The sequence below is a fragment of the Harpia harpyja genome, chromosome 17 (assembly GCF_026419915.1).
Source record: "Harpia harpyja isolate bHarHar1 chromosome 17, bHarHar1 primary haplotype, whole genome shotgun sequence".
Lineage (NCBI taxonomy): Eukaryota > Metazoa > Chordata > Aves > Accipitriformes > Accipitridae > Harpia > Harpia harpyja.
The window spans coordinates 22,564,490-22,579,039 of NC_068956.1; the positions used below are offsets into that span (position 1 = coordinate 22,564,490).

At 51.1% G+C, this 14,550-nt stretch overlaps 1 protein-coding gene across 2 annotated transcripts in view; it reads left to right on the forward strand.

Annotated features, from left to right (window-relative positions):
• FGF9 (fibroblast growth factor 9) overlaps positions 1-14,550 on the forward strand; it is a 56,968-nt gene that overhangs the window by 24,794 nt on the left and 17,624 nt on the right. Inside the window, exons 1-2 of one of the 2 annotated variants that reach the window (XM_052812595.1) lie at positions 1,942-3,158; positions 9,758-9,861. In XM_052812595.1, the coding sequence (XP_052668555.1) occupies positions 2,882-3,158; positions 9,758-9,861 (381 nt within the window). In that variant the 5' untranslated portion in view covers positions 1,942-2,881. Of the gene's footprint in view, positions 1-1,941; positions 3,159-9,757; positions 9,862-14,550 lie in introns of those variants that run through there. The other variant, XM_052812596.1, reaches the window with a different exon arrangement.

Below are 14,550 nucleotides of genomic sequence, written 5' to 3' on the forward strand. Positions count from 1 at the left end.
CCTGCGCGGGGCCTCTGGGTACTGCCATGATCCAGTTGATAAAGAATAATGATTTTTGACATGGTGAGTTCTGCAGTTTTTCCCAAGTCATTCTGCAGTTGTTCACGCTGATATAACCAGTGTGTGTGTGTGAGCAGTGTCCTTAAACCCGATATACAGGGTAAATGCTATGGAACTATTTACCAGAGAGTGCTGATTTTCCTGCTTTGCTGTTGGGGGTCTCGTCTGCTCTTGCACATCAAAATGCATGGACTGACGTGCAGCAACTGTTTCTTTTTGTGGGTTTGTACAGAACTAGCACGACGGGACCCTGCTCTGAAGCTTCTGCATCCCATCCTTCAAATAGCAATAAAGACCGATGGAGTCAAATGAGAGGGAGGTGGCTCGTGCGCCACTGGCATGGAGTGTGTCAGTTCCCTAAAGGTCCCTGGGGATTCAGGACACAGCCTTTCCCTGCTGCAGTTTCCCCACTAGATGTGGAAACTGGAAGTCTCTTTCCCTCCTCTCAAGTGTTAAGTCACAGTGGCAAGTGGGGAGATGCATAAAGGCTGCGCCAGTCAGAGCTGGGCTGCTGCCTTTTGTGGTGGGGAAGGCAAGGAGAGCTGCGCCCTCAAATGAATGCCCACCGAGCAGGAGGACACGCAGAGTCGATTATTTTTAATAAACCCCCTTGCAAAATTCTCCTTCCCTGGAGCTCTTTCCAGCCTCCACCAGTGACCTTCCTGGGTGCCGCCACCTCAGCGATGCACATTATCATTCACACCATGCAATCTCTCCCCCCCAGCCCCCACGATATTACGTTTCTTTTCCCTTTCTCCCTGCCCCTCTCTCTCTTCCCACCACCCCCAAAAGAGCCTGTCTTCAGGTTTTGCGCTTAATTCAAGGGACTGCCGGAGCTGTCCTCTCCCCCATGCAAGCCTCTGCATCGTGCCCGGGCCTTGAGCTCTGCCCAAGCAACCCTTCTGCAAAGGCAGAAGACCCTTCTGTCCCTTTGCTAATTAATGCAGCTCTATCGGAGCACAGCAAAACCCCAATAACACCAATCCTCGGCATCATAAGAACAAACAGAAATCCGTCCCCCCCTCACCGGGTCTCTCCTGGCGGTTTTAAATAACTTTTTTTTTTTGGGGGGGGGGGGGGTGGAGAGGAGAACACGTACTCAGCATCGGCACCCCCGCCTCCCCCATCCTTCCACCGCACTCTCAAAAACTTGGGCCGAGTCCCGGCGCGGGGAGCCGCTGTTGGCCGCCGGAGGCAGCGGGGGGGGCCCCGGCGCTGCCCGCTCCCGCGGCGGCATCCCCAAAACTGCCTCCCCCCCGCCCCCCCCCCCCCCAGCACCCGGCTGGGGCCGGGCCGCCCCCGGCAGCGCAGGGGCAGAGCGGGAGGGCTGCGGACTGCCGCGGCGGGGGGCCGGAGTGGAGAAGGAAAAAAAAACCCAAAAAAAAAAACGCGGCGTGGGCGATAACGGACACCCCCCCCCAGACACATACACACACACACACAGACGGAGCTCCCAAACTTCCCGCGACCCCCGCCGGTTTGCCTTCCGGAGCTGAGTTTCAAGCCCGCTCGGGACAGCGGCAGCCCGGTTACCTGAGGCGCGGGCCGGGGCCGGGGCCGGGGCCGCGCTGCGGGGCGGCCGCGCCGCCGCCTCCCCTGCGGCCGGGGCCGGGGCCGGGGCCGGGGCCGGGGCCGGGCTCCGCTGGCAGGGCGCTGCCCGCCCTGCTCCCCCCGCCAATGTCAAGGGGGACTCGGGCTATGCGGGCATCTCCCGAGGAGCCCGCTCCCCGCAGCGGGCGGGCTCGGTATATTTAGCATCGCGCCGCTTTTTTTCCTCCCCCAAAGTTTCGCCCACTTATTTATTTATTTATTTATTTGCCGGCGTGCGCCGCGCTGCCGCAGAGCAGTAAGAGCCGCTCCGCGCCGTGCCTAGCGCTGGAAGCGGCTCTGTATTGCAGCAGGTAGGGCTGAGCGCTAGGACCCCGGAGAATCCTTCCAGCAGCAATCAGGACTACCTTAAACCCAGCCCAATGCCTCTTCCTGCGCCACTCTGCGTGCTGGATGGAGATCCACAGTCAAGAGCTGCAGCTCAGTGCTGGAGTACAACATTTCACAGGGAGCCCTGCAGAAGCAACACCTGTTTCGAGCCAGCCAAGAAAGACACAAGCACTTGTATGTTGCTGCTTTGCTTGTGGATCGTCAATAATCCTAAACCAGTGGACATCTGCTGAGCCTCCTGAGAATTCTGGATAATAGATTTGGACGCCAAAAGTTTTTTTTTTTCCTTTTTCTTTTTTCCTTTTTTTTTTGGGGGGGGGGATTTATCTCAGCCAACAACGTGAGATTTCCCCCCTCCCCCTTTGCAGGATTCATGCTGATGTATGCAGTCTGTTATAGAGTAAAAACAGCGCATGCCTTTCTGGAGTCAGAATCCATAAATCCTGACGTAGCCTGTGCATCTTAAAAAAAAATCCCTATAACGCCTAGGTATTTAAGTTGCTATGGTCATTCTTATCTTAAACCAAATGGAGAAACTACGGATTTTTTTCTTTATTACAGTTGGATGGGCTGAAGACCGTATTGCTTGCTAAGAGCTGGGGATATATGCATTTATATAGATATACACATCTATATGTTTATAAATATGTCAGTGTGTGAGTATAAAGTGGTGGTTTCGTAGACTAACTGGTTTGACCTTGAACCTGTACCAGTCAAAACAGAATATTACTTTTATTTATGCATTTAATGGATTGAAGAAAGAACATTTTCTCTGTAACTGCGCTAGGGAGGGGAGAGGAGTGGAATATACCTAATCTTATATCTCCTGGGTTTGGCACCATCATTATTGTTTATTCTTATTCTCTAAAAGCAGAATCTTCTGATGGCTCCCTTAGGTGAAGTTGGGAACTATTTCGGTGTGCAGGATGCAGTACCCTTTGGGAATGTGCCCGTTTTGCCGGTGGATAGTCCGGTTTTGTTAAGTGACCACCTGGGTCAGTCTGAGGCAGGTGGGCTACCCAGGGGGCCTGCGGTCACGGACTTGGACCATTTAAAGGGGATCCTCAGGCGGAGGCAGCTATACTGCAGGACTGGATTTCATTTAGAAATCTTCCCCAATGGTACTATCCAGGGAACCAGGCAAGACCACAGCAGATTTGGTAGGTATTATCCTTAACCCTTTAGTGGTCATGTGATGAAATAATGGGGCAGAACCGCGGGCCGGGGGACGGCGGGGGGTGCGAGGCGGGCGGGGGGGGGGGGGGGTGCTGACGGCTGAGCCGCCGAGGGCAAAAATGAAGGCGGCCGGGACTGCAGATGTACACGAGCGGCACCACCGCAGCGGAGCAGGAGCCCTCGCCGAAGTCGCCGGGTGCTCGGTAGCGATGTTCGTGTAGCCCCAAGTTCTGCTTAAGAGCAGACGCGTAACCGGGAGGCGGTGGTGGCGGTGGTGGAATTTTCGCTCGGGACGTTTCTGCCGAATGATGTGATTTCGCGAGTTTAAAGGGGTTTTAATCATTAACCACTACCATTTAAAATTCACCGAGTTTCCTGAAGGGAGTGGCTGTCGTCCTGTACGCAAATTAACGAGGGCTTTTCTTTCGTTTTCCCTGCCGATTACCTGCCCTAGTAACTGCCTGAATCGCAAACCCAGCCTATTTCTCTCCTCGGCGAGGATTCGCCGGCAGCGCCCGCCGCTCCGCGCCGGGGCTCGCCGCACGCCCGAGCCCGGCCCCGCACCCCGCAGCCGCGGGGCGCTGCCGGTGCCCGGCGCCCCGGGAAGGAGGGAGCGCAGGTGGGCTCCGCGCCCCCCCCCGCCCCGTAACCCGCCGGGAAGCCTGCACCGAAACCTGCCTTTCCCCGGCTATGTGGCGTGTCCAGGTGGCAGCGAGCTGGAGCGAGCGTCGCCTGGATTTCAGTTCCAGGGGACGCGATTTGTGACTCAGCAGCCGGGGCTGGAGGGCTCATGGCTTCGGCCACCCTTCGGAGCCCGTGCATGCACGCATGCACACGCACACGCGAGTCGAGTGGGCCCGGGGCTTCTCCGCTGCCAGGGAGACTGTTAAAGGCAGGCCCGGCAGATCGCATGTAGGAAAGTAACTAAAACAGCCTGGATGAGCTGATTCTTTGTGGTTTTGAAGGAGGGGTGAGGAAAATAGGCCAGGTTAGCTCGCCACGCTCCCAGCTGTTGGAAGGAGTTAACTTGTGAGTGAACCAACCTGACAGCACTTAAATTCGGTCGTAAAAACAAAGTCCTGTGGTGATTTTTTTTTTTCTCTCTCTTCGTATTTTAATGCCAGATGTTGAGCGATATCTAAACTGTATTTTATTGCTTTGCGAAGCTGTTTAGATAATGCCGGTGTTGTAGGAGATGATCTCCAAAGGGCGCAGAAGGGAAGGGGCGGGGGGGGGGTGGAGAGGGCTGAGGCTCGCATGGGCGCAGGTTTATCCTCCATCCCCCGCCTGCTCCCTGACACTCTCACGCTGCTTCCAGGCTCTGCCTCCCTCCCACGCCGCCCGCCCGGGGTCCGCGGGGCGGGGGGTGGGGTGGGTGTGCAGTTAGCGTCGCGGCTCCCCCGGGAGCGCAACATCCACGCTTGCTGGCGAGGAAAAAGTGCGGAAAGTGTTGTAGGCAGCCGCGCAGTGCGGGGAACGGGGCGGGGGGGGGGGGGGGGGTTGTGCATCCAGGCATTTTCCTTGACACAGGCAGGCGCCGTGCGTAGCTGCTGAACTGCAGCCGCAGGTTTCCCCCTGCCCGCTGCGGGCGCGGTGCGGGGCGCGGTGCGGGGCGCGGTGCGGAGCCGGCAGCAGGTGTAGGGCGGCCGCTCCGCTCCGCTCCGCGCACCGGCAGCCGCGGGTGCGGGGGGCCGGCACCCCGCGGGGCCCCCGCCGCCCCCGGAGGAGGGCCGCCAGCTGTTCCCTTCGCAAGGCGGCGGTGACCACATTATTCGCGGCGTCTATTTTTAAAAATGGCTTTCCAGCCGCAGTTGTAGGAAGCTGACAATTCCGAGGGGCAGCTCTTCCAGCCCTTGCAGCGCCTTGGCTTTAAATAGATTTCTTTTTTTTCCTTCTCGGTTTGATCGCCCTCTGCTCCCCAGGATGCACCCCTGTGATAACTCTTCTCCCACGGAGCGCGCCGGTGATGCCCCTGCTCGGTCCGGGGTCGGGCAGACCGGGCACGGCAAAGCCACGGGATGCGTTGGGGCTCCCGGCTTATTTGAGGGCGGGGAGGGGATCTCGGGGCTTTTGCATCGGTGCCGTGACATCGCGGTTGTGTTTGCCGGGAGGTCACCGAATCGCAGATGCTGTTTGGGTTTGGGTGATTGTAAAGTCTTCTGATGATCCTGGGAAGGTCTGCATCCCAACTCGGGAGCTGCCCGGGGGAGAGCAGGATAACTTGGTCTCCTCGGAGCGTGTGCGGTAAACCTGCGGGGGGGACGGGGGACACGACGCGAGTCAGAAGGAAGTTTTCCTCCAGGAATAAGGAGGACAAAGAGAAAACCCCGGGGGCTGCGCGTGAACTCCTCTCTGGGCTCTGCCCTGTGGGAATCCCCCTCCCCGCGCACACACACACGCACACGCACACACCTCTGGAGAGACATCAGATAAGAGTAATTCTTTTGTGATGCTATGTTGGATGTGTGCCTATTGCATACAATAAACCGAGCCATATTGTGTGTCTATACTCGCCCGGTTCTGGGAGCCCTGGCATTTCGCAATTCCTGCAGCAAGATGTCCATCTCTAAAAGAAAAGCTCCCCGGGAGAGCCCGGCTCGGTCCCCCCCCCCGTAATGCGATCCCAGGTGATCAAAGCCTTATCTCTCCTGGGGCACAAAAGAAATTTTTTTGATGCAGTCTCCTTTAGTCTAGGGCATTTGCTAGACAGTAGAGTCATTGTAAATTCAGGAACTCTGTAACAGCGGAGAGGCGTGCCTCTGTGCGTCAGCACAAGTACTGCATGCACAGCATTAAAAAAATAGGAGCATGCAGGAAAAGGAAAAAAAAAAAAGCTTGTCAGCAGGTGACCTCCGCTCCCCGGGACCTGCTGCTACAAGGAACCGCTGCGTTCATCATCTGCGGGAGCCGCGCAGCCGCCCGCCCTCCCGCCTCTCCCACTCGCCCTGCCTGCTCCGGCTCTCGGGCTGTCGAGGCGGGTTCGGCGCCGGGGAGGGCGCGGGGGGCGGCTCCGGCCGGGGGGGGGTCCCTGCGGCCGTCCGCCCCTTCTGCTGCTGGATGCGGGGGGCCGGGGCTGCCCCCCCCCCCCCATCCCCGTGCTGTCTCCGGGGTGACCTGGGAGGCCGGGGGGGGGCGTGTGGGTGATGCATGCGGAGGGCTGTGGCCCCCGGGAGTGGAAACTGGGGGCCAGGTTTTAGGCAGAGGCAAGGGCCCCGAGCAGCCCCCGCAGCCTTCCCCGCTATTGAACGTTGCAGAGGGGAGGGGATGCGGGGTGGCTGGGGGGGGGGCAAGTGCGCTGTGAGAGCCTGAAACCGAAGCAGGGCCCTGCTGCCTCCTGGGGGGCTGTGGCTGTCTGCGCTCCCGTCTCTTAATTGGCATCCTGGGGGGCAGCGGGCGGAGCGGTGACAGCTGCGACAGGCGGGACGCATCCCGGCGGAGCGCTCTGCCCAGCCCCGCGCCGCAGCCCCGGCCGGCGGCAGGCGGGCGGGAGGCGCCGGGGGCGGGGAGGGGGACGCCGGGGAAGCCCCTGCCCTCGGCCCATCGCCGGGCTGACCTGCCGGCGGCTTCTGAGCCCCCAAGGGCTCTGCCTTCCTCGCCCCTCCGCTCTGGCCTGGGTGAAGGGTGGCTTGCGAAAGGCGCGGCAGCACGGCTCCGCGACCTGCGCTCCGCCTGCGGGGCCGCCGCCGCTTCCCTCCTCCCGGCTTCCCCGGGAAGCCGTACAAAGGAGCGGCTGGCAGAGGTGCTTCTTCACCGTATCCGTTGACGGTGTGTTAGGGTGCTAAGTGGAAGCGAAGCCGCTTCAATCCAGCGGTACAAAGAGAGGCTATATATAGCCAAAGACAAAACTGTGCGAAGGGCGGAACAGCAGCAACAAAAAGATGTGTAGCTGCAGAGATGTCCGTTGCTTAAAGCCAAGGCAGATGCTTCTGTAGGTCTGTCCTTCACCGGAGCTAAACTAGATGAAAGTTAACGTTCCCCGTTGTGTGAGTGACCCACCTCCTCTCTCCTGCGAGCCTGGCAGCAGAGCAGGACCGGCCTTCACGGTCAGGCTGGCGTCCTGCTGCCGGTCAGTGTGGTCAGCTGGATCACGTGGAAGAAGGTGCGTGAAGGGCTGATGTGGACGTGTAAGGCATAACTTTCCCCAAAACTTTCTTCCTAACCCCTCTGCGGAGGAGCGGGTCTCTGCCTTGAAGTGGTTTCATTAAAGAAAATGCTCGGTGTCTGACGAGAAGATATTCAGCATCCTATGTACCGAGACAGTTATTTCCTCTCTCCTTTTCTTCTCTTCCCCATTTTTATCTATGAATAGGGCCCTAGCTTTTAAAGTTCGGAGCTGTGCTGATTTTCATTTGGCCCAGCCTCATTTTGAAGAGGAATATCTATTTTAATATCTGGTTCAGGTCCTAAGTACTACCTGTATATTATAGAAACTATACAGTGAAAATACTCACAGGAGCATTGGGCCAAATCATGCAATCCTTAAAACTGGCAAGACTTGTGTAAGACTGCATGCTTGGCCCCAGATAATCTCTTGAAGGACTTAACAGCACGGCACATAAAACTTGCTGTGAATAGGCTTTTAAATATTTCAAAATCAGTCTCTATTCTGATCTCAAACACGTGGATGCTCTTTGCCAAGTACCTTAAATTCATCTTCTGCACTTACAATAGGACGTGACAGTGCTGTTTTGTTCTTTTGACACACTAAGCAGCATGCACCCAAATATTTGAAATGAGGACAGCAGTTAAAGTCTACATTTATACTGACGTAAAAGATGCCAGACTTACTAACTTAGCTGTAGTATGGTATAATACACACTTAACATAAGATTTAACCTCAGTTAAAATTGCTTGGTAATATGTATCAGGTAATATGATAGTTTGGTAAAAGCTTTACAGAAAAAGCCTTAGTAAGAAATCTGCAAGTATTGCATGTCCAGATATAATGGGAATGTTTAAATGATTTCAATGGATCGGTTGTATCATCTGAGATACTACGTATACCAGATAAACAGCATGCTGCCACTTTTTATTACTTCAAAAAAAATCCATAATTACTAAATACTTCCTCCCAGTATTTTTTATTTGTGCATATGTAGAGAATAATCTAAGATGCCCAGGCCTTAAAACAGGATTATCAAAACAATAAGACTATGGCGTTTGTAGTACTGAATAATATATAAGGTAATGATCAATAGTCCCTTACAGGGAATACATTTCATCTTTACATTAGCTTGGCTATAAATTTTCCCTATTGGCTTCAACTTGTGCTATATTAGATTTATGCCTGTTATTGATTAGTGCACAACTATTTTGTGGGAGATGCCAAATTAATTGTTCCAAAAATGCATGAAAGTGCTTTTTTATTGTCCACGTGAGGCTCAACACGTACTGTACTGTTTTATTATTTCATGTAAATGTAGTTTCCAATAAGCTTTAAAAATAGTTACATGGTGTGCTTAGACGTGAAAATTCACAAAATATATTGAAAATGCTACTCTGTGCTTTATTTTGTGGCTCAGAAAGTAGCGTAACACAGCAGTGTGCATCTGCATGTTGCTGGGTAACTCCTGTGAGATCATTACAGTCTTACACGAGTGCTTCCAAATAGGAAGCAATTTCCATTTTTTCCACAAGACTTCTAGGTTTATGCAAGGTTTGGCTGGTAGCATCCTCACTGAAGAGGTAAGCAATTTGCAGGGAAGGCTGCCAAAAAAACCCCAAACCCTCAGAACCAGATGAGCTGATATTTGATACACATACTTGCTGTACCACGCGCATTGATGCTGAACCTAGGAGCTTTGCGGAAGCAGTGCTTCTCTCTGCAAAATGTTCTTCTCTCCAGTGCACAAATGTCTGTGTGAGCTTGCTGTTATGTGCATGGGAAGACTTAATTATTTATACACTATTACTTAGGTTTAGAATATTTTAATTTTTGAATTTGAGATGAGTAAAAAATAACACACCAGAGAGAATGGTTACTATCTAGACAGAAATGTGTGAGACTCTGGACTATACTAAGGATTTTCATTTCTCAAGCCTCTGGAAGATCATACTGTGAGTAAATCTTTCCCCATATTCCTGATTCATTGATGCCTGGAAGTAGATCTTTTGGTTCCATCTGTAAGTTGTTTTTATCTCACAAATCTGATTCAAATGTATTTTTTCAGAATTTATTTTGCAAGACAAATTTCATAGGTTAATACTGCTAATTTTGGCAATATAAAAACTTGGGGTTTTTTTTTTTCTTTGAATATATTATTTGTTGTGCAAATCAGAATACGACTGAACTTTAGATCTGTGTTTAGAGATGATGAGAAAGATTGAGAGTAGTCTTTTAATTTGGTTCATTAATGGTGCCTGCAATGCATCACTCTAGCAGAGACTCAAAGGACTTCACTGTTCCAAGTATTGTACTTTAAGATCTATTCATTTGTTCCTCATCTTCCTCCAAACAACTCTGAAAATGGGAAAATGCCTTTGAAAATAGCTGCTTGTTGCTCAGGGATCAGTCACATCTGGAAAAAAATACCTTTCAATGGAAACAATATGTACATTGTTTGTTTTTTCCTGCATTTTATAGGTATACTGGAATTTATCAGTATAGCAGTGGGCTTGGTCAGCATCCGAGGAGTCGACAGTGGACTCTACCTTGGAATGAATGAGAAAGGGGAACTGTACGGCTCGGTAAGTTCCCGCTAGCCTTGGGCAGTCATGATCCTTACATTCTGTGGGAGAAATACTTGCTAACTCCTAGAAGCCCCCGATGCACTAGGTGCTGTACAAGCACTGTTTCTGCTCTAAATATCTTGCAGTCTAATTTGAAACAAGACCCTGTGGGTGGTATAACAAATACGGGTGAGGGAAAAGGTGACAAAATCAGGAATGAGTAATAATGCAGATGGATGACAGTTTAGATACAAGCAATAGAGATTGATGGCCAGAGCTGGTCACTGAAGACTAAAGGATGAACTGGAAGATTTGTAAACGTGTCCTTTCAGTAGAGACCTGAAAAGAGACAAAGTCGCTGCCTTTTGTGCGTAGGCAGAGAGCTTTCTAGGAATGGACAAAAGAAAGTGGAGGGGGAGGTAACGGGTGTCACATGTGGATGAGAAAATGAGAAATAGGCCTGGATGAAAGTTATAAAAAGTATAGGAATGAGGGCAAGAGGCTTGGTGGTCTTGTCCTGAAAGTTCAGCTGGCGCTCCCTGAGGGATGGCAGCAGGAGTGAGTAACGGGTGTGAGGGAGGAGTAAAACTTGGTATTTCAGACGTGGGAGTTAGGCTGGCAAACCAGCCTACCTGCAGCTGATGAGTGACTCTTCCAGGCAACACGGGCTGTCTTGCAGCAGAGGAGCGTGTGTGTATGTGCGTGTGCGTGTGTGATGTGAGCCTCACCTGGGAATACTTGAGACATCCGACGTGCACGGCGGTTCACACCCTGGGTAGATCGTGGGCAGGGGGAATCTGAAATCGAGCGGGTAACTCCCCAAATAGTAGAAGGCAGCCTCTTCTAGCAGTAAAGTATCAACCTCCAAAGTTGACAAGGACTAGAGAAGCAGTTGTGTTTGAGGAAGAGGATGGTGGGTTTGAAGGGTAAGCAAATGTTTAAAGTGAAGGGAGGCTGTGTATTCACTGGGCTTCATTAGAAGCATGGAGAAGGTGACGAGGATCAACTGATGGTGTAAACGTTGCCAAGAGAGACACTCCAAAAGGAGTTAAAGTGGTAGAGAGTGGCTTTGGGTGTAGCTGAAGATACCCGTGTCAGAAGGGAGTAACGGTGACTGGGAAAAGGGTGGGGAGGGAACTGAGTGGGACAGCAGTGAGAGCGGGAGGAACCACGAGAAGGTGGTGATGAGTGGGCAGGTGAAAACAGAAAGAGTAAGAGGCAATTCCAGCTTTCGTATACGTGATCCATGGAGGAGTGTGAGGAAGCGAGACCAGGAAGGTCCAGCAAAAGTGATTTTATAGGGGTGTCCAGGTTCACTGATACCTTTCTAGCAACATTTTGTGTGAGAGAGGGAAGGCAGAGAGGGGAAGGGGACTGTCTTCTGAGCAAAGAGCAGATCAGGGGAGGAAAGCAGAAGGTACGGATCATGACAGTGTATGTGGGAGGCAGAAAAAGAGGTGGTAGAATGCGGGGCAAGGCTGGGATGGAGAATGTGTGCACATGGGAGAGAGGGAGATGCAGAGATGGTGAGAACCAGTGAGTGGGAAAGGCCAAAGAAAAGGGATTTAGCATAAATGGCAATATGGAGGAGGAAAAGGTTGGAAGGATGGAGAGGAAGAGAGAAAGGGAATGGGGGCAATGACAGATGTAAACAAGTTGCCCGTGAGGGGTGAGTAAGTTGTCATAAGTCACAATCCTTGTGCAGCTGATGAATGGGATAAAGAACTGGCAAAGTCATGAGTACTTTTATGGTTCAGTTAGGCAGCAAAAAGGCAGAACAACAACAGTAATATGAATCAGTAATGTTGGTAATCATCAGTAAGAGTAATCGTTTAAACAGATAAACATAGTGAATCAGTTACTCTACACATCAGATATTCAGAAAAAGAAAATGTGGTTATTGATAGAGCTTAAATGCATAGATTTGGGAAAGCAAATGTTACATCACTTTTCTGTGCAATTTATATTTTGTGTTTGCAATATGTTTGACTGTCAGAGTGAATTACTCAAAACATTCTTTGCTGAAGAAATATGCACAAGAAATTCTTTGTAAATTGCTAAGCTCGCTGCATTAATAAAATAGTTGCTCCATGAGCAGCAGTTCTAAAGGAGCCTGCCTTCCTAGGGGTTTGTGTCTCTCAGCCCAAGACATGGGTCTCCCTGACCTTCTGTCCCTGCAGTAACACAAATTCCCCAGCCTTTTGTGTTTCTTGCATGGAGAAAGAGACAGCGTTAGCTGTCCAAGCTCACCGGATTGTCAGTTTGCAGGGATTACATAGCTCATCACTCCCAAGTGGGACATGCAAATGATTTCTCTTTTTTACCCTGCCTCTGATTAGTTGCAAAACTGATAGGAACTTAATTTTCTTGAAGACCTTTGCCTCCTGATTGAAACTGGTTGAAAAGCTAAGGAAGGACAGACAGGCAGGGAGATGGATGTACAATATAATTGGATAACCTCTTTTCCCTAAGAAATGACGCTAAAAATATGAAGCCATTCATAATGGAGAACTGGCAGTCTATAGGGCCAGAATGCAAAGTTCAGGTTAAAATCTGATGGATGATATGGCTTATTGTCAGCCTCCAGAGATGGGACATACTGAAGAGTGATGGTAATTGAATTACATTACTTCCAATGAAATATAACCTCTAATGGCTACTCAGTGTGATGATGCTTTAAAGCCTTGTCAACACTACCAATCCTAGTGCCTATATTTCAGCAACTGTCAGCTCTCGTAGAAACACTGAGATAAGCAGGCCTCAGAGCAGATTTTTGTGTAGAATTGGCTGGACATTTTTAAGTGACAGTGTTTTGCTTTTGGTTTTGGTCAAAAAAAAGCAATTAATTGAAAATGAGGTTCTCTGATGGGAATAAATGTTGCAGTTTGAACCAGAAGCAAGGCACAATCCAGCACAGAATTATCTTTCTGCGAGAGAGGAGATCAGTTTAACTGAAATTAGTTTCGAGACTGATACGTGACAGGCTGAGGTTCAAGTTTTTCATCTGAATAAAGTGGAGTGGTCACTTGAGTTGAACTGTTCTCTATGAACAGCAAGTTGTCCTTATGCTGCCTGTGCTGGGAGGTGGGTCCCTCTGTCTTGGTTTCTTCATTAAGGGCTGTGAATAGCACCAGCTTCGTCATGGAGCAGGTACACTTATGAGGCTCTGAACGTGTTTTCTAAGGTGGGAAAACTGTTTCCCACGCACAACTGAATAGCAACCTAAGAAATACCTGGTCCTGCTCTACATCAGCATTGTGGATCTAAGCAGGTGTGTTTCTGCAGGCATTCAGTGCTGTAGCACTTGACACTGCCGGAATAGATGCCCTGTGTCTATGACACTATCATATTTATATTCAAATTACTCCATGAAAAATATGTTAGGTGTGAATCAAATCAGAGACCTAAAAGACTTCTATCCTTCTATATTTGTGTTTGAAACATTTGGCACAGGAAGATTTTTCCCAGCATATTTGTGGTGCCACTGAAGATGGGACATATGGCGAAGCTGAGCAGCCAGCATGGGAGATTGCTGCCAATTTTCATGAAAGGCAACAGTAAAGGCAGTTTCAGTGTATCTTGATCCAGACATGTTCCTCTTGGCCTTCTCAAAGTGTTGCTTTCCTCCTAGATTAGCTGCCTGACAAACTCTTCCCAACTTGCCACCGTTACAGGGAGCAGTTTCTACGGCATCTTCTGGTTCAGAGCACAGCGACTCTCATGCTGCTCTCAGGCAGCAACATATAACATAGCGTGGCTGTTCTCAAGTTCCCCCTCACCCCAAAGACTCAGCCAGCGAAAGCTGAAGATGTATGGATGTGGTACTGCAGAGAAGCCAGTGGTAGCTACGTAGCGATGACTTGGAGGCTGGTCAGCAACAGCAGCTTTCCCTCCCGTCTCGCTCTGTTCCTGCTCTCCCTTTACCTTGCCTTCCCCTTGCAGCCTGCAGCTATGACTCATCATGTTTCACAACAGCTACTGTGCTTGTCATCGGAGAGGAGGAAAAATCCAAACTACAGATAGGACCCGAAGGGTGTTAAGACGAGACATGAAGACCTTTTTCCTTCCCGAGTGCCAAACGGCTTTTGCCAACGCCTCTGGCAAGAGTGTTAGCAAATGTGTCTTAGCTGTGCTCCTCGGTGCCATGCCATGGAGTGAGGGAGGTCTTTCTGATCAGTCCCACGACCTTCAGGCCTTCGTGGGCCGTCGCCACCCTCACACTGCCCTGTGCCGCTGCCCTTGGGAATATCAACAGTTGGCACCCACGTGGCAGGCAGTGATGAGCACCCAAACCACGGGGTACCCATGGTTCGCGCTGCAAGCTGTCCTCTGAGACAGTCCTGTGCTACCTTGAGCACAGCAGGACCATGGGACATCATCGCCTCAGCTGCCCTCGCTGTCCCAGGCTCTCCTGCAGTAGAGAGCTGTGCTACATCCCACTGCTGGCATCCTTGCTCCACCCATCTCCCATGGACACAGAACTGCCCTGCTCCTCTTCTCAGACTAGATATAAGGAAAAAATTTTTTATGGTGAGGGTGGTGAAACACTGGAACAGGTTGCCCAGAGAAGTGGTAGATGCCCCATCCCTGGAAGTGTTCAAGGTCAGGTTGGATGGGGCTTTGAGCAACCTGGTCTAGTTGAAGATGTCTCTGCTCATTGCAGGGGGTTGGACTAGATGACCTTTAAACGTCCCTTCCAACTCAAAC